This window comes from Pieris rapae, chromosome 6 (assembly GCF_905147795.1).
Source record: "Pieris rapae chromosome 6, ilPieRapa1.1, whole genome shotgun sequence".
NCBI lineage: Eukaryota > Metazoa > Arthropoda > Insecta > Lepidoptera > Pieridae > Pieris > Pieris rapae.
In genome coordinates this window covers 3,123,206-3,149,581 of record NC_059514.1, presented here as the reverse complement: position 1 = coordinate 3,149,581, position 26,376 = coordinate 3,123,206, and the positions used below count along the sequence as shown (strand labels likewise).

The window sequence follows — 26,376 nt, the reverse complement described above, 5'->3', positions numbered from 1 at the left end:
TTCTTTTTTTACACACATTACCCACACATTGTCTATGCTTGGAAGACGAAAGGTATTTTCAAGGATTCCTACAAAAAATAATATTTGATATTTATGAGAGCTTTGCTGATAAGAGGGGGGGATAAATTGCAGTAAATTACCTTACATAATACTGAAACGGCGCCACTCACATTGGCTTGTAGTGCGTTTCCGGCCTTTTAAAAATTGGTACGATCTTTTCTTGAAGGACCATGATCATGATATTCAAAATGCATGCCCGTCGGTTATAGAACTACGTTCATATTTTTATTTACAAAATAAAGTCATTTTCGCAGAAAACAAACAGGCAAAATTTGTTATAACGACATCGTAGTACTCATATTTGGTCGTAAAAACCGATAATCGTAACAGCCCATGACGTTGTTATATTGCGAGCGAATTGTTAACCAATTCAGTGGTTTTATTAACAAAGTAAACAATTATCTTCTAATATAGTAGCACCATAAAGAATGACGTCATCTAACAATGAAATCCAATTTCAATTATTAATAATAAGTAAAATTAAGGTGAAATAGCGGGTAAAATTACGTAATGAAAACATAACGTAGACGTGTATTGCGATTGCTGAAAAGTTGCTGTATGCACAAGACCACCAAACTGACGACCAACCTTCAATTATGGAAAGGCACCAAAAGGAACAGAACACTAATGAAGTCAAGTTACACGGTCGGTCCAGCCAGGCCTAAGTTGCTGGAAAATCGACTTTTCAATTTTTTTGAATAAAGTACATTTACAGATTTTTTATAATGGAATAAAAAAAGAGTTTAGGAATTTCTAACCAATATTTATTTATTTTTTATTTTATTTTGTATTTGTATTACATGCAAGCATCATGCATGCATACATGTTTGGATCGGCAAACCAGCTGTTTTCCGATTTCTTAAATAACTATAAATAACAAGTGTAAATGATGTAGAAATGCCAAATGGGATTGGCAAAGAATACGCATCTTATATATACTCCACATTGTGTGATAAACACGCAAATTCTAGGGAATGCTTGAATCACGGCCCAAAAAGCTAAAAATACCATTGATGCAAATCCAAAGCAAATAAAAATTATTAAAAAAAACAATACTTGTTATTTTACGAATTTTTTACAGGTATGATTATATGAGTTATTTTTTAAGTCAAATGCTTAAAATTATAGGTCTTTCTACTATTATTATTTCTGTCATTTTACTAAACTTCGTAAGCACTGTGCAATCGCAGTTACCATGAATTCATACCCTTAAATATTTAAAAAAACTTTTAATTTTTAATTAAATACGTTATTTAAATTTTAATAAGGCATTAAAACCATTGACCGATTACATATAAATCGGTATAACGTAAAGCTAATTTCGCTCTTATAATATTTTTTCTTGTATACCAATTACGTACGTGACGTCAGTTTTGATGAAATTTCTAAAGATTATTCAACTAATTATAAAGAATTTTTTAAAAAATAAGTTATACTTCTTTTGGCGCGTTAGGTAAAAATTATGGGAATAAATTTTACCGATGCGCACGAACACTGTTACAAGAAACTGAGACACCCTGAAGTTAGCTATATTAGTTTTTTCTAATGTGTCATTTTTCTACAAACGTAGAAAGGGGCAAAAGATTTTTTTGAACAGATTTTCAGAAGATGTACATATATGTATATACTTCTTCTGAAAATCATCACAATCAATCAATCAAAATCGTGTACATAAGTTCACACACGTTTTTTTGCCAATGTGAAGGCAAAATATTTGAAATAATATTAATGTATTTCAGATTCAATAAATATGCATTTACAATTTAGGTACCCAAGAATGGTGCATATGACACATATTGCATGTTTTTAACTAAATAAATTGGTTAAGTAATTGCCAATTCTTGGAATATATAATTAATACATATAATTGAAATATCAACAAAGTATTCGAGAGGTTTTATTTGAATTTGAGTGATAAACATGAAACACTTTTACAACCTTGAATAATTTCAGACAATACTCACGGAGTATTGACAAACGGCGTAGTTCTTATAATTCAAGGTAAAAAGGCCGCGCCGAAATATTTACCATAATGACACGTCGTCATTTATTTTTTCTTTTTTAATAATTCAAGAAAGTTCATTGAGAAGTTATCGATGTCTCCGATACTTTTAATTCTCTACACTAAAAGCAAGATCCTTAAACAAATAAACTGCGTCATTTTTCTTTCAGAAATTATACCTTAATAAATATTTTATTGAGTGAATATTAATAAATGTTTCTTGCCGACATTTTCTAAATTATAATACTTATTGCTAAGCATACAAAAAACAAGTTTTTCGTCTTAATTTCAGTACAAAACGAAAATTTAACAGATATTTTTAGAAATAATTTCCATTTTTGAAAACATTGGTTTTCCGTGTGCCAGCCTTGAATAAACAATATATACAATAGAGACAGGTGACGTTAATAAAATCAACGACCATCAAACAATTGTTTAAATCAGAATAATAACATGTACAGTTAACTAAATGCCTGGTCCTACTTATAAACGTACTATAAGCCTTAATAAGTTAAATAATGGCCATATTAAAATAAAATTCGGCATTAAAGATGGTTGCTTTAGACCGTTGAAGGATAATGTAAAAGTTCATTTACCTGATTGCTTATGATGTCGAAGTCAGCATGGTATTCTACAAGAGGTAGGAAACACGACAAAGATCCCTTTGCAATAGAGGCTTCACAATATTAAATAAATAAATAATATACGTTTATTACGGAACATAAGATATACAGGTATCACTTATTCCACGTCATTAAATTTGAACATGTAGGCATTTCTACTCTTCGAATAAAGACAAATGGTGTAGGCCGAGAGAAAAAGCCGGAGTAAAACACTCTCGGTACTCTTTTAAAAAAGCAAATCATCAAAAAACGTAGTTTAAATTAACACTGTATATTTAGAATTTGCAACAAAGGATTTATTAATATCTTCTGCTACTTCCTATCGATATCCATGGATACCCTGGCCATTGCCAATAGCTAAGAAAGCCACAAGGTCTCAAAGTAATTACTACAAAGACTGAATCACTTCCGGAGCTGTTGTACGCGTCTATGTTAGGTAAGTTTAATTTACTTAGATGTTTATTTTTAATATTTGAAATTCATCTAGTACCTACCGGGATACAATACATCGAGGATATTTGGCTAATAATGTGATGAAATTGTACTAAATAACAATAGCCTTTTGCTAATCAAAGCTCATATGTGGCGCTTAAGCCTTCAATCTCGCCGTCTGTTGACGTTTGTTTCTTGATCATTTATCTTTAGTAAGAAGGGCCAAGACATGCCGTACCCAGAGAGAAACGACTTACAATGACGTCCGATGTCAAACCAATACATTTTTTACGTACGTTTCTGAATGTAATCCTAATGAAGAATCTAACTAAGCAAATTAGAATTAAAATACACCGTATACCAAAAGCTTAAGTCACATTAGTGCCGTCAAATCGCATTTACAACACGTTTCATTTTAATACAATAACTCAATTAACACATGTTTAGTACATTTCATGTCGCCACACGTGAGCACAAAAAATGAGATTACCAGTTTATTATGATAAGAGTCGTCTACCACATGCGGCGGACCAAATTAACTTAAAGCCTCTGTTGTGTTTATTTTTAACTTAGTATTTTTATCGTTTATACGATTCTCAATTCTTTCAACAATGTATGATCGTTTTGTCTTTAGCCAATAACAGATGGGGGATAATAATTTATGTAGATTAGAACCTGTAGCGGTGTTGGCCTAGTGACTTACGCCCAAACGCAATAACCTATCTCAATCCATTTTTGACCATAGACATCTTAATATAGATAAAAGTGTGCCAATAACCAATCGAAGGTTTGTAATAGCCATTTTAATATTATTTGTACGGTTTTATTTACTTTATTTGGTTTAAATATTGATTATGAAATATGAGTGTAAAGAGCGAAGAGATTGCATTCTATGTCGCCAAAAATGGATTGTCTTCGTAGGGTTTTGTTATTGGAGTGCAGATATGAGAGCGATCGACTTTCACGGTCTGATCTCAGATTGTTTTCAATTGTGGATACATTATTGCATTCGGTCGTTAAGCATGCGACCATCAACCCTGGCGATATGTTCTAATTACGGCGTTACAGCAATGGAATTATTTTTGGAATTAACCCTTCCTCCGGTCAAGGCAAAAAAAAAAACGGAATGTGTCAAACCAAAAAATCGACGACATGTTACAGACACTGAAGGCGTGTACTATTTTAAAGGGTTATTAGGGTGTAGCGCCATTAGAAAGATCAGTATTCTAGAAGGAAGGAAATTTGTACGTCAAAATTTATACCTCCTTCCTATTTTGACAGTTAAAAAGATATATTTGCAAAAATAAATGACCCAAGTTGCTCTATACAACAGCACTAAAAAGTTAAGACTACCCACTTATATATATGCATTTTAGGTAAAATAATTATATGAATAAAATAAATGATCCCCATTAATAATACTATATAAAATGTGCCATTACCAAGAGTTGTCTCATTGACCGCCAACGCAAACTATATAAAAGGGTTCAACCGCGAGGCCGGCCGGTTTCCGGTCAGCCATATTTGTTTATTTTTAAGCTGCAGGAAACGCAACTGATGCATCTTAATAAACTAAGAGATCGGCCTTTTTTCCTCTGACGATTCCTTTGTTCAATTTATCGATTGAATACGAGATGCGATGACTCAGAACGAGGAAGTTACAATATGTTGATATCAATTTTATAACAGTATAAATATTTAAGTCTTTTACATTTGAACAAAGACTCCATTTCACTCAGAACTACATGAAATTTAGTTGAAGGATTTCAAATTGTTTATATTTTAATTGTGAATTGTGGGAAGGATATTTTTTGGTTTATTGACATTTAAACTAGAGATTTTAAGAGCGTATTTTATAGGCAAATAAGAATATTTCTTCTTATTTTATAAGAATACAGTACAATAAAATAATGTTTAAAGAACTTTATTTCTCATTACAAAAAAATATATTTTATTTACATGAGAAACTTATTATTAATATGTATATATACGAGCGAGATACACGTCGCCATTAGCCGTCTCAATTTTACTCAACTGTGTTCACTCTAACATGCATCTTTACTGCCTTTTTGAATTTGTCAAACACACCAATATTGCGAATTTTAGATGGTAATTAATTAAATAATTGCACACCCTCATACCTAATATACTTCTTCAAATAATTTGTACGCATACGCAAAAACAATATAATAACTAAAAGCATAAAATTATACAATAAATAAAATATGGTTCAACTACAATATACAAGTTTTGCAAGTCGTATTTGATTATCATTTCTCATTTCATCACACCCACACAATTAAATGAAATTATCTCAACAGATATCTTTGTCACGTTAGCAAAGGTAGTTCCTGATATTTTAACAATGAATGTTGTAAGATTGTGTTATATTTACTTTGAAAACTTTATTCAAATTATGCAGGGCATAATGCAATCTGGGATGTGTGTAATAAACATACAATGACTTCATTACAAAATATAATGGCAGATAAAATAATTAAGAAACATTGTAAAACTTCCTATCCTATCCTTTATCTTTTTTTTCTTATGTGCTTTCTTTTTATGTTTTCCTTACTTATCTTTTTTTATCAGTTCCTGATATTTTAACAATGAATGTTGTTAGATTGTGTTATATTTACTTTGACATTTTTTTTAATAACGCTGGGCATAATACTTACAAGGACTTTATTAAAAAAATATATCGGAGATAGAATAATTAAGAAAAATTGTAAAACTTGTATCTTTTATCTTTTTTTTCTATGTCTAATTTTTTTATCGTATCTCTTCAAACATTTTATTTGTTTATATTATATAACGCCTTTTTTCCCGAAGGGGTTGGCAGAGACGGATCTTCATTTGCTACGGACCTCACCTCTCTCGCTTCATCCACTTCCATGACATTTACTGTGCACGTTCCTCGAGTACTTCTAACTTATCCTGTCATGTACGACAAGGCTTACCCAAACCAACTTCACCATCCACGGCTGCCTTGTATTGTGTATTTTCCTAAGACGACTAATGAATATATTTGCAATATAAATGTACGTCGTAAATTACACACAGGAGTCATAGTTTCCGTAAGTCTCGTTTCTGAATCTAAACAGCCTAAACTAACGCATGGCATATGTGATTACGATGGCAACATTATTTCAGTAATATAAATAAAACTACGGAAATAACGTATGAAATTAATTTACGTAGAAAACCCCATCCGTATCATCTCGTCGTCCATCGTTCCACAACTAAGCGTTTCTTAAGAGATTTACACCGGACCACCACTATGTGGAATCAGCTGTATTTACATACAGGAAATACTTACGTATTTCCGAACCACTTCGACTTAGGGTCCTTCAATAAAAAAGCGTACCAGTTCTTAAAATGCCGGTAAAGAACTTGCGAGCCTTCTGGCTCCAAGTGTCCATGGGTGGCGGCATTACTTATCATCCGGTAAGCCTGTTACATAAAAATAATAATTATCATAATTATTGAATTATTGGAATGTGAGCAGGGATATAACTTATATATATATAGCAACTAGGTCGATAAAATCATTCCTTTTTACAAGGCAACAGTGAGATGCATTTGGTTGTGACATTTATGGCCGCGTTAACCGAGTAGATTACAGTTACTTGCGAGTTGCGAAAGTAGATTTGTATCCAATGTGGCTCAGCCTAGTTACCGGGTTAGTAACTGAGAAAAGATGATCTATAAATTAACATCATAAAGAAATAAATTCAGTGGCGCTACAACCTTTTTTAGGTTTGGGCCTCAGATTTCTATCTGTTTCTTGATCATATGTCAATGTTAAAACCTAAACAAATTATTAAGCACTTATTTTTTACTTAAATGCCTGCAAACATTTTTGGTTATCACTCAGCAATTAAATAAATTTTTATTGCGATATATGACCTGAGTGCTCGGATCGATCATGTACATATCAGGAAGATAGGATACTTTTGCTACATTAACCTAGTTTTAATTAATCACTTAATGGATATTTTAATTATGCAATTACGACTGCTTATGTTTTCATACAGATGGTTTATATCGAAGGCAACGACCTTTCGTAAACATTGAGCCGTAGATATAAGTAATAAAATAAAATAGACCAACATTCATTACTTATTTAAAAGGAAAACCCATATGTCAAAAACTACTGCACTGATTTTGATAAAACTTCTGTTCTGACTGTTCCCTTGCTTAAACCTTAATGTTTCCAATAACTTTTATAAACTTACACCAAAAATATACAGGGTCAATCTAATACTCGGTAGAATGCGACAGCGACCCCGGAGCCTCTGTAACGCGGATTAGGAACTTGTCGACGTGTTCTTAGTGGGTATTGTTCACCCAGTCTCTGAATAGGAAAGATTTTGGTTTGGGTCGAGTGGGTGGGTGTATGTGGGAACATACCCCAGCAACTTGTTAGGGCAGGGGATACGCAAATGCATTTCCACCTCCAATATCAAAAAAAGGGTCAATCTTAAAACCACCTTTTGCGAAGTCAGTTAAAAAAACGTAAGAACTAGCTTAACCAATACCTTCATAATATCATAATTCGATTATAGATATACAAGATATTACACATATTACCCACACATTGTCTAAGCGTTTCATAAAAAATATTATTTTTAAGAACTTTGGTTACTTTTGATGACAAAGGGGGGCTGAATAAATACTAGAACGGCCCCAATATAGTAACATTAAAATAGTTTCGAACAAATTAATAAAAAAAATATTGTTAATTAATTATTATTATTGAATGGAGCAATTTGATAGAAACAAAACAATATAGTTGGAACGGTGTATTTCGATTTAGCACTTGTATATACTTAAATGTAAACAGCAAGGATGCGTTGATAATGCAGGTATAAACATTATTTATTAAACAATGAATCAGCAGGCGACCTATACTATAAAAGAACGTAGCTATAATCGAAATACCTACAATGAAGTATGTCACACACAATATTGTGGTTAAAGATATATGTTTTCACATGGAATTCTTGCAACATGAGATTTGTTGAGTGATTTTATTTACAACATCGTCAGCATTTTCCCCATACAACCATTGTTTCTAAACGTTGCAGATTTTTTTAGTTTTCGCCATTTTGTTTTATGCTTTCATAGTTCGCGCACGTTAAATACATAATCTACAAATAGGCTATTAATTATTTTTTGCTTATCAGTTTTACGCTTTTTTTCAAATAAATAATGACTTGATGACAGGTTTACAGTACATGAAACGTTATTTTTGATTTAAATAGTTACTAGGTACATTGTCTCCATTTGGAAACCTTTAGGTATTAATTCAGTTATGTATATATATGCCTCGATTTGAATACATTACATTACAATACCATAGTTTGGATTTAGTATAAAAGCTCGCATTTTGAAGCTTTGTTACATAACATGAAATATTCCTTTGATAACTTTCACTTAGCTTTCTTTATCTTACTCACTTTCGATGTATAACCTTGATACTAACCGCCACCAATGCACACCCCTTTAATTTAAAAATAATATTAATAACTGTTACTTTACAACATGGCTTAAGACTTACGCAGCGTTATTTAATTTAAAAACCGAAAGAGGAATAAGTTAAAGAAGAAGTTAAATTACTTCTGGTAATTTAAAATTATATATAAATCTTTCTAGAGTATTATTAACCCTTATGCATATTATCTATGCTTATACGCAGGCTCTAGGCACGAATAATTGAATCAGACCATGGAATCCCGACAAATGCAGGCTTAAACTGCGAGAACACCTCAATCTAATTACTACTCTAGAATGTCTCGCTTTATGTTATTATAATTAGGAGCCGGGGCCCCTTCAGAGGACGGATACATGTCCGTGAATAGGAGTATAAATCAAATGGGTAACATATTTGAAGGAAATCTGTGACTCACGAGCCATTGGATCCGGATAAAACTGGATTACCGCTTAATCTTATCCTAAAACTTAGTAGGCAGCGAAAAACAACCGACTTGTTGCATTTTATAATTAATCGATATAAGTCATGTGACTACACACATTACACATTATCATTCAACAAATCGAAGTCATGTGAAGAACATAACTCACTAGCAATTGGGCATAGGGCGCATAGTTATGCGTTTCGGTAAATATTAGCTTAAACTAAATACCGTAACCGCAATAAATGAATACTCAAAGTAATAACAAATGCCTTTTCAAAAGCAGTTCAGTTTCAAGAATCAAATAATTCGAATCAAATAAATAAATAGTTGTAACTTATCATATATATGAAGTTTTGTGAGAAAAAAAAATTATTATTAAGTATTATTATTAATTCAAACAATCAACGGTTTAGCAAACAACTTTAAACCGTAATTATACATTTAAAACGGTAAGTCTTCAGAATAACGGTTTCTTCGGTCAAACGATTTAAAGCGCGTAAGTATATTTCGACGGTACAAACATAAAAATAAATTATAACATCAGTCACTCCTCTTTCTACATCTCCTTATTATTTTTAAAAATCCGTCAAAGCCAATATTAAGTATGAAAGAGGCGAATTTAGATAGACGTGGTTACACTAACTATCCACATTTATAACCTAAAATACCTACTCAGTTTAGGTTCACTTTATACTTATATTTTTTTATACTTAATACTTTGATCCCAAGATACAAGTATTGTATTAAGGATTATTATTAATAGGACATCAAACAACCTGCAAAACTTAATACCTAATACTATATAGGAACAATATTTTGCAAGCCAAAGTTTAATCTTTTACCTTAGTTATCTAGTAAACCATTACTCAAAAAGCCACATAAATTCTCATACTGCTAGAGCTAGACTTAATGTAATCAACCATAATTGTAAAAAGGAGATCAAATCTAAACAACATTATATTGTATGAATATTAGAAATAGGTAGCAATATATAATATGTATTCTATATACATTATACATATTATGTTGTATACTCTCAATTAAACTTATTTAATATCTTGGTCTTATAAGATTTATATCAATTATACTGCATAATGCATATAATAATACTTATCTTTATTCTTAGGAAAGTAGGATCCAATTCCTTCTCCTTTATAAGAATAAACAGTGACTTGTAATAACATAAAGTTAGCTAATACATACATTATTGAGGCATTGCTTTTTTATTTAATTTAGATTGGTATATGTGTAAACATTTTCTGTACTTGCAAAACTATACTAGTTAATAATTACGTTATTAAGATACATATGTGTCGAAAATCATCATAGAAAGATTATTACTATAGTATACAATAACATTTAGCTTTAGATGTATTTAGATGCACATAAAATGTGTAATTTAGTTGTAGTGTGATGCGTAGTATCAAAACATACTTACAATACGAAGCATACTATGCTCAAACAGCTGTTTAATTTTCCCTTCACGGATACGGTCGAAAGTAACTCGTTTTGCTCACCCCAAAAATTTAAAAACACAATGTTTTTGTTTGTTTATGTATAAAAATTCACTAGTACATTACATTAACATCGAAATGTTATATCTATACACTGATTTTTATTACATAGCTTAGTCTTAATCGCTATTTTTTGTAATGAAAATGAAAATTAACTATTACTGCGAACGCACAGGAGTCACGAAAGCAACGCGACACACGTCTCGAACGCAGACGCTTTTACAACCATTTAACAATTTAACAATTAACATTAGTAAACTGTAAAGTGTAAACGAATTCGATAATATGACCGAGTTGACTGTGACAGTGACAGAACATGACAATTACCAAGTGACATCAAAAATTAAAAGCTCCTTGAATAAATAGTAAGTTTACGAAAAAAAGCTTAAATAATTAAACACACTTAAATGTTTATTGATTTCTTATATTAAGCGTGAAAGATTTCATACTTAAAAGAATAATGAAATCTATACAAAAGAAATATAGAAAACCATAGAGGAAAGAAATTATTAGACTTAGTTACCATGTAAAATTAAACTTCCAAAATTTTGGTAAAAAAAATAGACACTTTTTTTGTATATTAATATATTAATACATAATAAATGTTATACAGTATTTATTATTTTTTACTGATCTGAACATATAATTAATAATATTAATAAACTAGTAGAGAAGTGATTAGAAAGTAATGCTATCTAGTAGTTGTTAAGTATTTCCGAATAAAAATAAACTTCGACAAATCAAATTGAAAAATTATCGACAAATAAAAAACAATCCAGTACTTACTTCAATTTTGTATGGTAAAATTTTAATGTTAAGTGTAAATCTGGGACTTGAGACAAAATCGCTTTTCGACAGGCTATCGTTAATTTTTCCTGTTTTTGTGTTACATAAAAATAAAAGATACGTAGAGAAAACAAAATGAAAAAAAAGAATGTTATGATGTGAAAAATGTAGTCCATAAATATATTTTTTATATATTTTTTAAGCTGTTCAATCACATCTGCGTAGTCTATGACATTCGAAATTACTTGGTTATTTCAAAAAAGGAAAAGTGGTAACATTTTTGTTACATACGTCACTTCGTCCATTTTCTACAAATTAAAATTAACAATTTGCGAACTTGAATAAACGACATCGAATTGACTATAATTTTTCGATGTAAATTTGATTTATCCACAGTTAAGAATGTGATACAATTTAAATTTGTGTGTGTAATTTTAATTTCTGTTACTTCGTTTAAAGCATTTGTATAACGGTAAGTTTTTTTTTACATATAGGACATTTTGTTTGTATTATGGCTAGAAAGTAACCGTTCTCTTGCGTATGATAAGTATTTACATGATCCAGTTTTACATTTACCTTTATTTTTCAGTTTGTAATACTTAATTTATTAAGTGTTAAGGTATAATTGATCTAACGAATAATTAAACGAGCGCGTTGAATCATCAATTCGTCTACAATGCATGTCTGCATTTCTGCTTAAGCTAATCAGCCGTTACAGATTCTGATATTCATAAATTTTGCTCTAAAGTTTCTAAGCTATTAAAATTTATAACTCCTGCAGTGGTAAGGAACTAGAAAGCGTAAAACATTTCAGTTTATTGCAGCAACACGCAAAACAATAGAATTTAAATTATGAGATTATTCTCTTAATTATATTATTTTAAAGATATTATAGAAGATACAATGGATTATTAAAATTATGTATACGGTTAGGCATATTTAACTGCATTAAGAACTGCAATCCTTGACCTTGTTTGAGATGAAATAAAAGGTCATTTATGCATGTTGTAAACAAAATTGTACTCATGGCTAACAACTGTACTTATAAAGCTTTCTTCCTTAATGTCCTTTTAAATCAGTGCTAAAATATTTATTAAATTTTTTAAATTGGTATTAATGTTTATTAAGCAAAACTGAAGTCCTTTTCTGAAAACATAGTGTAATTTTTTACCAAATTACTAAAAACCCAATATATTTTTTTTAGCCAAGATTTTTAATTGAACAAAATATAAAAATTACCCTCAATATTATTCAATAACCTGGATTATTATAGTTTGACTAGCAATCTAATAAACAGCAATAAAAAATTAGTCATTGAACTTGTTTACCAAATGTTTTTAATACTTTGTAAACATAATATGAAAGAATTTATTTTGTATTTTAAAAGACCAGCCGCACCACTACTCCAGTGTTGATGTGCCTATGAAAAGAAAAGTTTATTGGTGCACAGCCATGATTCAATCAAAGCATGTTCAAGCCACAAGGCCAACACTGCTTTCAACCTAATTTTGTATACATTAAGAGAATATTCACATGTTGCTTTAAAAATATTACATAACTGATTGAATTCCTTTCACATATGAAAAAGTGTAAGAATTTACATTTTAACAATACAGTTATTGTTATTAAATGAACACTTTCAGTTTTAAGTTCACAAGAAGACTGAAGATACAAAAATGGAAGACGAAAGTGAGTATAAGAAATTACCAACAGAAGATAAATGTGTCCATAAGCTGTGGAAAGCCAGAGTGGCTGGTTACGAGGAAGCTAATAAGCTTTTTAATCAAATTGATGATGAGAAGTCACCTGAGTGGAATAAATACTTAGGTCTTATAAAGAAATTTGTTACTGACAGTAATGCTGTTGCACAAGAAAAAGGTATAGTAAATTAACAATATCTTTTCATAATGAGTCTTAAAATGTTTTAAGTATAGTCTTTTAGCTTTTTACATTATTTACAGACTAAAAAGTTATCTATAACCAGGTGGTGGTGGGGTGGTAACTTTATGTACAAGAGATTGCAAAGTTAAATCAAAATTATTAGAACTTTTGTGTATAGTGTAAATAAAATCAGCAGCTGAATTAGATTACAATTGAATAAGATTTCAGTGTTCTTAATAAATTTTCGAAGCCTTTGATTTGCATTAAGACAATATGAATTATTCAAACATGTAATCTATTAAAGTCATTTACCAAAAACTATTGTCTACTTATTACTTCCTGTTACAATCAATCACTATTAAAATAGAACAATAACCTTTGTCTTTAGGATTGCTATAATACATAATTGTATGTCTTGGAAATTTATATTGGACATTTTTGTTTGGTTTCTGAACCAGAAATAAACATATTTTTGTTATAGGTCTTGAAGCAGCATTAGTATTTGTTGAAAATTGTGGCTTTGCCGGTAAAACTTCTGGTGAGGTTATGTCAGGAATTGTGACTAAATGTATTGCTGCACCTAGAACAAAATCAAAAGATCTTGCCTTACAGGTATGTATGCACAAGTTTTCATTAATTAAGAAACAAATATTTGTTTTATGATTTTATAAACATACATGCCACATGTATACCAATATATAATATATATAAAAGAGTGGTGGAAAGTTTCTTGCTGCTTTACGCACTTGACTTGTGAACTGGTAATAAATTGTAATTTTTTTTTTGACATTCAAAGGTGTACTTGTTTACCTATATGACTAAAGATATTTTGATTGTTGATTGTTATATTATAAGAAATATGAGTGTTACTGACTAAATGAGATAAAGATAAAATATTTCTTAAACTAATTTTAGTACATATACAAAAGATTTCTCATCTACCCACCTCTGTGGCTCATGGAGGAGTGACAACATTTTAAGTTTGGAAAAGGTTCAATATGCTTCAACAGACTATAAAAAAGAATGATCAAAGGAAAAGGCATAAAAATTTATTTGAACCATATTTGTCTCGTAAAATAAATTATTTTCTAAACCCTAACAAAGTTTATAATTGGTACCTATGTTTTTACAGATAACTTTGATGTATGTAGAAATAGAAAAACATGAAAGTGTAGAAGAAGAATTAATAAAAGGTATGGAGCAGAAGAATCCAAAGGTGGTTGCTGCTTGTGTTTCTGCCTTAAATACTGCCCTCAAACAATTTGGCAATAAAGTGATAGCAATTAAACCAATGGTTAAGAAAATACCAGTGTTGTTAGCTGATAGAGATAAAGGTGTGAGAGATGAAATGAAGGCATTGGTTGTGGAAATGCACAGGTATGATTATTCGTCCAAATATAACAATAAACTTAAATAAAATACGTTCCTTTTGGAACATAAGATCATCAAGGTATCACTTATTCCTCGTCATTAAATTTGAACTTGTAGGCATCCCTACTCACAGAGATTCGCACAGAGATTTTTAAAAAAAGCAAATCATCAAACAATACTTATTTTAAAACAAATATATGTAGCAAATTAATTAGAAGTAGCCTGCCCAGCACTAGTCCCAGGCTCTATTTTCAACTAGATAATCGCTAACTTTATAGTAAGCCTTTTTACACAGCTTTTAATACATTTCCTAAATTTAAAAGGCAGAGATAAAAGAGCCTCTGGGATTTTATTAAAGAAGAATCCCTTTTCCGACAAAAGAATTACTGGCGTTACATAGTCTAGTAAAGGGAAATTGCAGGATATTAAAAGACTCCTTTGATACTTAAAATAATCTGTGGCGCTACAAACTTCAGACTTCTGTATCTGTTTCATAATCAATCTTGAGAAGCTCTTTACTTTAAGTAAAACTACACATTTGACGGGTAGTTCTTTAAAACATAATACATACCACTCAACATAACACAAATTCCCTAAAGAACTTTCTCCATAACCGGGTAGTGGCCGACTGGAATAGGTGATTTTTTTAAGTCTTTAAGTAAATTGTCATCATGTAAACAATATGTTATTTATATAAAAAGTGAACGAAATGTTTTCCCAAAAATAAATGCAAAATAATTTCAATAAAAATACTAGCGGCTAAATTTTGGTAGGCAACTTGGTAGATATACATTCTCCTTGTAGAGGTAATCCTGTAGCGGGATCAAACATAGCCAGATAACAGTATGACTGCGGGATTAATATTGAATATATATAAACCCTTTGTCTAGTGATATTCCATATTATATATTATAGTATTTGCTCACTCTCGCCTACTTCCGTATCGGAACCCGCATTTACCCGTACAAAAATTGAAAGTTGCACATGATTTAAAAGAACATTAGTGTAACATGATCGACATAAAAATCTCCACCGTTAAGTTTATGCCAATTCAAAGCACTATAACTTGAAATTGGATATTTCCTACTTGTATATTTACCTTGGAATCTAGAAAATTATCCTATGTTAAATAATTAACAAAATTTCTGTTGAGGTAGACCTATTTGTTTGTACACTAGCTGAGTTCACAAGAGGCGCTTGCTATATTGTTAGTTATAAGATTTAGGCATATAAGTATAATTTTTAAATGTTTTTTTATGTAGAATTATTGGTGTGGGTATTATTTTGGCGTTCTATCGAATTGGTAGTAACTGTAAGGGTAGAAAATGTAGTGGAAAAATAAATAAATAAAAATGTTTTTAGGTGGATCGGACCAGCAATTGAACCCCACATAGCATCATTACAAGCAGTTGTACAACAAGAGCTGAAAGAGGCCTTTTCTGGAACTGGTGGTGGGGCTCAACCCACGAGGTATCTTCGGTCTCAGCAGCACAGAATACGGGACACCCCCGCTACTGATGCACCAGATGGTACGATTATATCCTTTACGCCTCTACAACTGTACTTTTTGGGTAGAGGTTTATCAGTTCCTGACTCAGTTCATATTTATTATTGTTGACTCATCAAGTCTAGACTTTTTTGTGGCCATTAAATATAAAGTATCGAATAACCGAAAAATAATATTAACAATAACGCATAATTAAATATTCCCGCCCCGTATCGTAACGTTTTACCCCAAACCCCTACCCCCCAAATTCGTTACGTAATACATATTTAAACGCTTGTACAGTTTACCTAAACATATAATTCACGATCCGCCCAATTAATATAATAGCCAAAATATGCCTCTATAAAATTAATAAAAATAATATTTTTAGGTGCAGCGGAAGATGATGACGCAGAAACCGGTTGTGGTGACTCAGGGGATATGGACCCTTACGATTTAATGGACCCAGTGGAAATAATATCAAAATTGCCAAAGGACTTTTATGATAAACTGGAAGCGAAGAAATGGCAGGAGAGAAAGGAAGCGTTGGATGCCTTGGACAATCTTTTGAAGAATGCACCGAAATTGGAGCCAGGAGATTATGCTGATTTGGTTCGTGCGTTGAAAAAGGTATTTATTCTTTCTATTTATTTTGAAATCCTTTATTCGTAACAAATACTTATGAAAAAAAATTATTTAGATTTTTAAGTGGTAACTTTTAAAATATGGTTAACAGACACTTTTTCTTTCTTTTTAAAAAAATCTTTTTTTTAACTATTTTCTAAGTTGAACTTTATTATCTCACTGTGACAGAAGTAAAAATTCGCTTTATTTGACACTAAAAATCTAATTTAAAAATTATATATTTTGGACATGGTTTATGTTAAAACGTTTTTACATGTGATTAAAAAAACGATTATTGTTACGCCGGGTATCGAATCTTGAACCACTACGCCACGGGTTCGACGAATTTTATTACTTTATGAAATCATTCATCTCCAGGTGGTTTCCAAAGATACCAACGTGATGATAGTAGCTCTGGGAACTCGTCTCCTAGGTGCAGTGGCTTTGGGTCTCCGAAATAAGTTCCAGCCGTACGCAGCGTCCTGTATTCAAGCTCTGTTAGAAAAGTTCAAAGAGAAGAAACCAAATGTTGTTGCCGCTTTACGAGATGCCATTGATGCTATTTATCCTGCTGTAAGTTAATTTATTTATATCCTATCTTGTAATAAGGAAATGATCATAAAATATTTTAAATAACTGTTTATTTTCTATTATAAAACAGCATTTAATATATCTAGGCTTATACTACGTATCACTAAAGGACTAAATATTGAATGTATCTATGAACTTGAGATCGTATGAGTTTCTAGTTTTTATATATATGGTTTATTTATTGTATCTTATCCCGGGCTAATTTGCGAATTTAAATCATCCAGGGCAACTCCTAAACTTATACAAAATTCATTTAAATCGGTCCAGCAGTTTAAGAGGAGCTCAGTGACATATACACGTACAGTAGAATTATATATAAAAAGATAGTTTACGATTACATCGTGTTCACATTTTTTACTCTGCTGTTTTCTGTTTACATAATTTCGTTATGTAATGATAGTTTTATTATTATTAATTGGATTTATCAAAATAAATTAGACCATTTTGTATACCAGGACGTCAAGCAATGTTACGACATATTCACAAAGACCAATTTTACTCACATTATCGTACATTAACAAAGCACACAAACAATCCTATATAACAGGTAGTTGATGCCAAAATATTTTAATTAAAATCGACGTTAATTCATATTCAATACATTCATACATTCACACGTAAGATTATATATAATTAATTTTACATGGACCGGTATAATGATTGTTTTGTGTGTTACCATATTTTTACAGGACAATACAGTGCTTGGTTTATTTTTTCGTCTGTCTCTTTTCTTTGTACCTGATATCCGATATTTTATTGCCAATTAATGTTTAAGTCAAATTTTAAAGTAAAACACTCAATCAATACTCCTTATTGATAGAATTTCCTATACTATCCTATGTGCGGTTGGGTAGATGTAAAAAATTGTGTTTATTTTTAGACAAACCTCGAAGTAATAATGGAAGATATGATCGCTGCGTTTGATAACAAGAACCCATCTATCAAAGCAGAAAGCGCTTCATTCCTGGCTCGAGCGCTGTGTCACACGCAACCAGCCGCTTTCAACAAGAAACTAATGAAGGCTTATGTCGCTAGCTTGCTTAAGCTACTGGAAAGTGCTGGTAGGGGCAGTTTTTTTTCTATATTAAACAGTGGTAAATTTTTCTAGCAAATGGACTATTTGACAAGATATTAAAACCATTTTGATTACTATTTAACTTATACAATTGTATATTTTTTTATTCCATTCCTTGAAAAGTTTTTAATTCTGCAACTGTCATGTCAGATATTTTTTTACAAATCAACAATTTCGTTGCAATTGCATGTAACATATTTGATTAGTTTCATTTTTATTATTGACATTTTGACATAATTTTTACTAAGAATTTGTTTATTTTTGTACAGTTAAGTCAAAGTAAGCTTTTAATGTAATTATTTTATATATTTGTATTTGTACTGAAAGAAACAATAATCCCATTGTTATAAGAGGATCATATTTCTTTGCGTCAATGTATAAACTTCTTACTGAACTTGTATTAATACAAATGTAACATTGCTCTATAAGTATATATGAATCAAGAGGATTCAATTAGCGTATTTATTCATTTTAATAGCCATATATGAAATACATATTTTCATTTTTATTATTACTTAAATGAATAACCCTACAGTTACAAGTACAAGAACACCAAAAGCCATTTAGAGCCGGCCACTATATATAACACGTACACTTTATGTATTATATGTATATAGAAAATTTACTATCATAAATATCTGGTGCCAAACAATAATACATCTTCAGGTTGTCCAATACCTTTTTTTATTAAGCCAAGCAATTTGGAATTACAATTTTTTATTATTCTAGATCCTGCAGTCAGAGATGCCGCCTCAGATGCATTAGGTACGGCGACTAAGCTTGTGGGTGAGAAGAACATAGCTCCACACATCGGGAAACTAGACAATTTGAAAGAGCAGAAAATTAAAGAATTCGCCGATAAGGTGTGTAGAAGTTCTCTATATGCTATATTATGTTTAGTTTTTCATAATAAAATATGCATTATCACACGAGTTACTTCCTTTTGAGAGACTCTTAAAACTTGACAAATTGTATACTTCAAGAAAAGAGCGTACCAATTCTTAAAAGGCCGGTAACGCGCTCTCGAGCCCTCTGGCATTGAGAGTGTCCATTGGCGGCGGTATCACGTAACATCAGGTGGGCTTCCTGCCCGTTTGCCCCCTGTTCTATAAAAAATAATACTTAAAAGCAGTTACATTACAGTCATTGCAAAGTTTTTAATTGTTTCATTATGAAAGAAAGACAGGGCAGAGGACTTAGTTTTAATATAATATTTTACTTTTCAATATGAAAATTTGGTTAGCTAGGTTAGGTTAAAATTAGGTAGGTAATTAAACCTAATTAATAATTATTTTTGAAGACCTACTTTAACTAACCAGTTAAAGTAGGTCTTCAAAAATAATTATTATAAACACCACAAAACATAGTTCTGTCTCTTTCCCTAAAAGCGTCAATAGAATCTGTCAGAAAAAGACAAGTTTATAAAAACGGAACAAATAAGAATGCATTCAACATTTCTGGGTAAGAAAGAAACCAATGTCCACTCATGCATATATTATTCATTTCTAGCAGTCCTGACTCTTTTCATTATAAAATTGAGTAAAAGAGACAAAACATATGAAGGAAAGGGATAAAGATATGTATCTCATTGAGGTTTTTCTCTTGTAAAATGTTGCCGAAGTATGTTCCATTGTTATCTTGGAATTTAATTTAAATATAGGGTATGTAGAGGAATATTTGTCACAACTGTTTTCTTCGTTCAGGCGGAGATCAAAGTGAAGGTGGCTGCCCCCAAAAAAGATGTGAAGTCTAAAACAGCAGTAGCTGGTAAAGGAGATGCGAAAGCAACCGCCGGATCATCACAGCCTAAACCTGTGAAACGACCGCAATCTGGTATTGGTTTATTATATTTTTTTTTAAGTAACAGCAAAGTAAAATTCGTATTATAAGGTTTAATCAAAAATCAACTTCAATAAACAAAAATATTTTTGCACCGAGAAACATTTAAATATTATTTTGCACCTAGAAACATTTAAATGTTTTTTGTACCAAGAAACATTTCAATTATTTTGCAATTAGACACATTTAAAATTTTATTTTGCAACTTGAATCATTAACATACAAGATTCACAGTAAAACGATTTAAAAATTAAACACTAAATAATGAATGATGATAAATTGACATACTAAAATATTAATGTTTTTTTTTATTTTAGTCAAGAAACCAGTAACGAAGAAAGCGCCAGGCAAATCACAAATAACTCCGCCTAGAGAGCAAGAACTCTCTCCTGAAGAGGTAGACGCTAAGGCTGAAATGTTATTTGCACCGGATGTACTATCTGGTAAGTATTTTTTAGGCTAATCTTTAAAACCATTTTTAACAAAATATTTATTTAATAGGATGCAAATGTTAACATTATATACTAACTGTGATATATTGCGAATATCTAAGGTTAAACCTTAGATAAATCTAAGGCAACGTATCTTATCTATTAAAGTATTACATATTTATACTTTCATATATTTATTTAATGAATTGGAAAACTACGAAATTAGTAAGCGTTTACAATTACAGTAAATACTTCGCTTCGCCTCTGTACCGTTTTGCATTTTTACAATTGCATATTAAAGCTGAGTTTGGTGTATAGGAGTTTTGTGACCAGTCTCTCATCGCGAATAAAAAATTTTCAGTTATTTATTTAATTAAAAATATTAGTCAATTTATCAAATAACAAAAACAAACTAAAGCATGATGTGGGTGTACCCTGTGAATTTAACGCGTCTGAATGAATTTAATTAAAACTCAAATGGATATAGTCATAATTCGTATACATTACCCTCTTTGGGATAGACAATATGTTTAAATGTTTCCAAATTTCCAATAATCTACCAAATACATGTTTTAATTATATAAATTATATCTAATTTATAATTATTTTTAGATGCATTTGTCACATTCTTGACAAGACTGTTACTGTTATTAATACCAAGTATAGTGGTTTTCAAATGAAATTTACCATGATTTAGATTGTATTAAATAAATAAAAATATAAAAATTGTATTTCCAGGCTTAGTAGATGCCAACTGGAAAACTCGTCTCACAGCTGTCCAATCCTTCCACTCAACTGTACAAGGCCTTAGTGTACAAGATACGAACGCACAAGTCCTATATCGAAGTCTCAATAAGAAGCCAGGCCTTAAGGATACCAATGTGCTAGTGCTAAAAGCGAGGTTGGAAGCCTGCAAGTATGTTACAGAAAACTTCCCCATCTCCACGTAAGTATAGTTAAATTCCGATAGTTTTTTCTAGTGTTATTAATAATAAAGCCTTTTATTCGAACTATAGAGTATATAAAAAGTTAGGCCTTATTCCAATGATATATAAAACTCATCTAATTGACAAGTGGGAAAAAACTCCCTCTCTTCTCCATTTCTTTTCTATGTAATTTGTAACGTATACGAGTCGCTTATGTAGTTGTTCTATCCAGGCTTTCCGCGATGTCACTCTCTTTACATTTGCCAGTATTATTGAAAAATATTATTACTAAATAAAAAAATATTTTAGAAAAAATTACAATAAAAAAGTTTGTTTTAAAAATTCAATTAAGTTCGGGTAAACAAATTTTATGTCTACAAAAATACATCATTCTATTATATTACTCTGTTATTATGTATATGACATATGTGTATTGAGTTTCGTATCACACATAAAAATACTGTACTGTACAAAACTAAAAAACAGTGTCACAAAACGATTACTTCTAGTAAACTGTTTTAATTGGTCGTTTTATTCATTAGGACAGCCGCAGACGCGATACTCTTAGATGTTGTGACTAAACTGGGTGAAGCATCCTGTTCTTCTATATCAGCTGACTGTTTGACCTTGTTAGCTAATGGCTGTGGTCTCGAACACGTTGTAAATGAGGGTCTGGGCTTCGCCATGGACTCGCAGAAGAATCCTAAAGTGCAGTCAGAGATGTTCAATTGGATGACCAATGCTATAAAGGAGTTTGGTTTTACGTAAGTATACTTTAGATATATGAAGATGAATATGATTTGATATATTAATAATTATGTGGTTTAACCATTTTCAGAATGAACATAAAATCTATAATAGCCCACAGCAAGAAGGCACTATCGGCTACCAATCCCAATGTAAGGACGTCCACAGTTACCTTCCTCGGAGTTTTGTCCATGTACGTGGGGCCATCACTGCTTAATCACTTCGATAGTGAGAAACCCGCCACAAAGCAGCTGATCAGTTTGGAGATGGACAAATACGCGAATAGTTCACCTCCGACGCCCACCAGACAGCTCGGACGAGTCAGTAAGGTAGGCAATCTTAGGGGTGATTTGGAACCGGGGCTTAGCTCGAATTGGGGCGGCGTAGAGATGTGGTCACTCTACCACTTCTACCGCATTTACCGCCTCGACGTCCGTCGCTCTACAACTAAATACACCACCACTATGTGGAAACAGCTACCCATTTCCGAAAGAATTCGGCATAGCGTACCAATGCTTAAAAGGCTGGCATCAACTTCCGAGCCATCCGGTTGTAAGAGTGTCCATGGGCGTCGTATTACAATACGTCCGATTGCCTTTGTCAGAAGTGAAACTTCTTTGTAAATTAATTATTACTAAAAACTTAAATGATCATGTACCAGTATATGATCACTCCATTTATTTGAATATCTATATTCACACTGTTTACACACTGTATACGTGCTAAAGATAATAAAAATTAATAAATCTACGTTTACTGCATAAACGTTATGTGATAGAATCAAATCCAACTGCTAAACGAATACATCAATCAATATCGTGTATTTTTCTAGATTTCCCTTCCTCTCTCTCTCTCAATCGCTGTCTCCCTTTTCTTCGACAAAAACGCTGCACATGTTCGTGACGTTACGTAAAAAATTACCTTTATGTGCTTAAAGAAGTTTCACTTCAAAAACCATTAATTCCGAATTTGATATACGGAATTCAGTAGATTTTTTATTTCTACTTTCACGTACGTTTCTGTACGTCAAAAATCTTTTGTCCATGTCCTATGAGCTAAGTCTGTTTTTAAAATCTTACTCTTTAAATATAATGAGATTTAAGTTCAGTACATTCAATGATGATTATTTATTTATTTTTGTGAATTAGAATATAAAATACAAAACATTAACTTTAATATAAAAATGCTCATATCCTCTATTATTTATACCATCTTTGCTGAGTCATATTACTCATATTGTGTCCGAAATTTAAATTTGCAAATGATTTAAATGTTTGTAATTTGCAGTCCGCAAGCAAAGGGTCAATGGGTGATGATTGGTGTGAGACATATGAAGACGCGACGGAAGATGAACCCCCCGTAGTAGAGGACACACGTGCTAGAATAGACCTAGCACCGCTCATCACCGATACGCTGGTGGCAGAAATTGCTGATAAGAATTGGAAGGTGAGCTTTTTTCAGAATAACTTTAAAATAGGTTTTCACAAACAACGCGTATGGAACGCTTCCATAGAAGAACCCTTCATACGAAGTATTCTTCTCATTATTAAGTAATGTAACGCTATTTGGAATGAATACAATTAAATGTCTAAATATATTAATAACTATACAAAAACTTTGTTTTGTATGAAATAACTGTGAAAATGAACGGTTTCAAATGTTAAAACATACAATAAGCATCAGAAAAAATAAATTGTGCATAGAGGGACCACGCGGAAAAAGTAAAACTTGGAAATGTGGAAATGATAAAAGAAAGGGATGGAAATTGAGTTTTAGTCAAATCTATTATTATTTACAATTTAAAACTGATCGCATCTTTGTTTATGTAGTATATTATAAATTAAAATAGAACAAAACAACGCTCACACTGCATAGCAAGAGTACCACGCGCATGTGCTTGGAATCTACCGACTAACTCTCTCTCTCTCTCTCTCTATCTATATCCATCTCTCCCCCTCTTACATTGTGTTTGTGTCGCTTTCTATCTGTCTGCATTTTGCGTTGGAATGACTCGCTCGCTCTATCTTTTTCTATTCTCCGTCACCAGGAGCGATAATCGTTTGTCTTTCCTTAATACTCATAGCGATCCAATTATTTCTAGGTTCGGAACGAAGCCCTGGACAAATTAAAGGCAATAATCACAAATTCACCACATATCAAGCCAAGTTTGGGAGAATTGCCTGCAGCCCTCAATGCGAGGTTATTGGACTCCAATTCGAAGCTGGCCCAAAGTGCGCTGCAGATTTGTGAATTAATTGCAACAGCTATGGGTCCGAAATGCAAACAGCACGTAAGGACTTTGTTCCCAGGGTTCTTTCAAGGTGAGATTTATTTTTCTCTTATGTTTTCCCTTAACATTAATTTCTATTCAAAATCAATAACGGCAATTCTAAAAAAAATATACGTATACGAACATTAAACTAAAATAAGTTGTAATTTATATAGTTTGATTGATATCGTAATATTACGCTATAGTAAAAGCAAAGAAAAGTGAATATTGGTGTTTGGAATTTAAAACGTCTAAATTAACATCAAATTGGAGATTTATTTATATTTTCCCATTGAGATTTGTTTTGAAAACTACAACCTAAGTTTCAATCAATACCAATTTACATATAAACGCTTAAATTATATTTCAACTAGAAAGAGAGATTATCAATGTTCATAAAAATATCATGTTTAATTATCATAATATATTATGTTGACAATACTGTTACGTCATTTTAGTTGGACATTAATCATCTTGATACTTAAAAAATATAACTATAAATTTTGTAAATAATGTGTAAGTAAAATAAACGAAGAATTATATTAATAATGTTTAAAAAAAATTATTTAACTAAAATTATAACTTTTTTTAGCTTTCGGTGATAGCAAGCAATGGATTCGTACGTCCGCGATATCGTGCGTGGACGTTTGGTGCGGACAAGCCGGGTACGCTGTCGCCTTTGATGGCGAAATGATATTTGATGCTTTAAAAACCGGATCTCCAGTACTCAGAGCCGCCTTGTTCCAGTGGATGGCAGATAAGTTGCCTAATTGTAAGTTTATTTTTACACATATAGCCCTCACATTGTCTATGCATTTTCAACGATCAAAAATCCCTACAAAAAGTTGACACATTTTTGTAATAATATTTATGTTTAAAGAACTTTATTTCTCATTACAAAAACAGAAATATTTTATTTACATGAGAAACTTAATAATATGTATATATTATATACGAGCGAGATACAAGTCGCCATTAGCCGTAACAATTTTAGTCAGCTGTGTTCATTCTAACATGCATCTTTAATGCCTTTTTGAAAAATAATTACATTTATTTACCTTAACTAAATTTCGTTAATAAGTATAAGTAGTATAAAATAAAAATAAGATAAAATGTAACTTACAAGATTGTCAAATATTTATCTATATTAGTAAATATGTATTTATTTATTTATAGCTTAGTTACTTTAGCTGATAAGAGGAAGGGATGAATTGAAGTAAATCTGCTAACGCCAATTTTCTATACAGGCATAATCTGTTTCAATCAATAATGTTAGCAATATCGTTAAGCAATGCAACAAAAAAATTATTTAAATTATATAATAAAAACTGCTAAGTGTTTTTATATAACAACTTTATAGGCTGTGAACGCGAATTTATAGATAAACTAGGGACCCGCCCCGGCTTCGCACGGGTGCAATGCTGATACTAAAAACAGTACAGAAAATCTGTGAACGTTGTATATAAAAATGTGGGTTATCCATAAGAGATAGACATATACCATCACGGACTTTTCTATAGACCTTTTCAATGTGTACAATACTTAGTACATTATTTTGATAAAACTCGTAGGGTTCAGCCTGCGTTTGCAATGTAAGCGGAAAAAATTTAATTATTTACGACATCACATTAGAAACCTCAAAAATAACAGTACTTCTCCACTATTTAATGGATGTTATACATATAAACCTTCCTCTTGAAGCACTCTATCTATTAAAAAAAACCGCATGAAAATCCGTTGCGTAGTTTCAAAGATTTAAGCACACAAAGGGACATAGGGACAAAGAAAGCGACTTTGT

General features: G+C 31.3%; 2 protein-coding genes across 6 annotated transcripts in view; one reads left to right on the top strand and one right to left on the bottom strand.

Moving 5' to 3' along the window:
* The window catches only part of LOC110999394 (protein goliath-like), a 56,245-nt gene extending 45,465 nt beyond the window's left edge, over nucleotides 1–10,780 (bottom strand). For 4 of the 5 annotated variants that reach the window (XM_045628739.1, XM_045628742.1, XM_045628743.1 and 1 more), the window contains exon 1: nucleotides 10,477–10,780. The gene's annotated coding sequence lies outside the window, so the exon portion shown is untranslated. Of the gene's footprint in view, nucleotides 1–6,746; nucleotides 6,766–10,476 lie in introns of those variants that run through there. The other variant, XM_045628741.1, reaches the window with a different exon arrangement.
* An 857-nt stretch (nucleotides 10,781–11,637) lies between these two features.
* LOC111002916 (protein mini spindles) overlaps nucleotides 11,638–26,376 on the top strand; it is a 33,697-nt gene continuing 18,958 nt past the window's right edge. Inside the window, exons 1-17 of the mRNA XM_022273205.2 lie at nucleotides 11,638–11,810; nucleotides 12,982–13,216; nucleotides 13,701–13,831; nucleotides 14,352–14,596; nucleotides 15,953–16,119; nucleotides 16,468–16,706; nucleotides 17,079–17,273; nucleotides 18,172–18,352; nucleotides 19,096–19,229; nucleotides 20,070–20,199; nucleotides 20,523–20,648; nucleotides 21,375–21,582; nucleotides 22,105–22,326; nucleotides 22,401–22,638; nucleotides 23,597–23,755; nucleotides 24,411–24,630; nucleotides 25,171–25,350. Of these exons, the coding sequence (XP_022128897.2) occupies nucleotides 13,015–13,216; nucleotides 13,701–13,831; nucleotides 14,352–14,596; nucleotides 15,953–16,119; nucleotides 16,468–16,706; nucleotides 17,079–17,273; nucleotides 18,172–18,352; nucleotides 19,096–19,229; nucleotides 20,070–20,199; nucleotides 20,523–20,648; nucleotides 21,375–21,582; nucleotides 22,105–22,326; nucleotides 22,401–22,638; nucleotides 23,597–23,755; nucleotides 24,411–24,630; nucleotides 25,171–25,350 (2,977 nt within the window). The 5' untranslated portion in view covers nucleotides 11,638–11,810; nucleotides 12,982–13,014. The remainder of the gene's footprint in view (nucleotides 11,811–12,981; nucleotides 13,217–13,700; nucleotides 13,832–14,351; nucleotides 14,597–15,952; nucleotides 16,120–16,467; nucleotides 16,707–17,078; nucleotides 17,274–18,171; nucleotides 18,353–19,095; nucleotides 19,230–20,069; nucleotides 20,200–20,522; nucleotides 20,649–21,374; nucleotides 21,583–22,104; nucleotides 22,327–22,400; nucleotides 22,639–23,596; nucleotides 23,756–24,410; nucleotides 24,631–25,170; nucleotides 25,351–26,376) is intronic.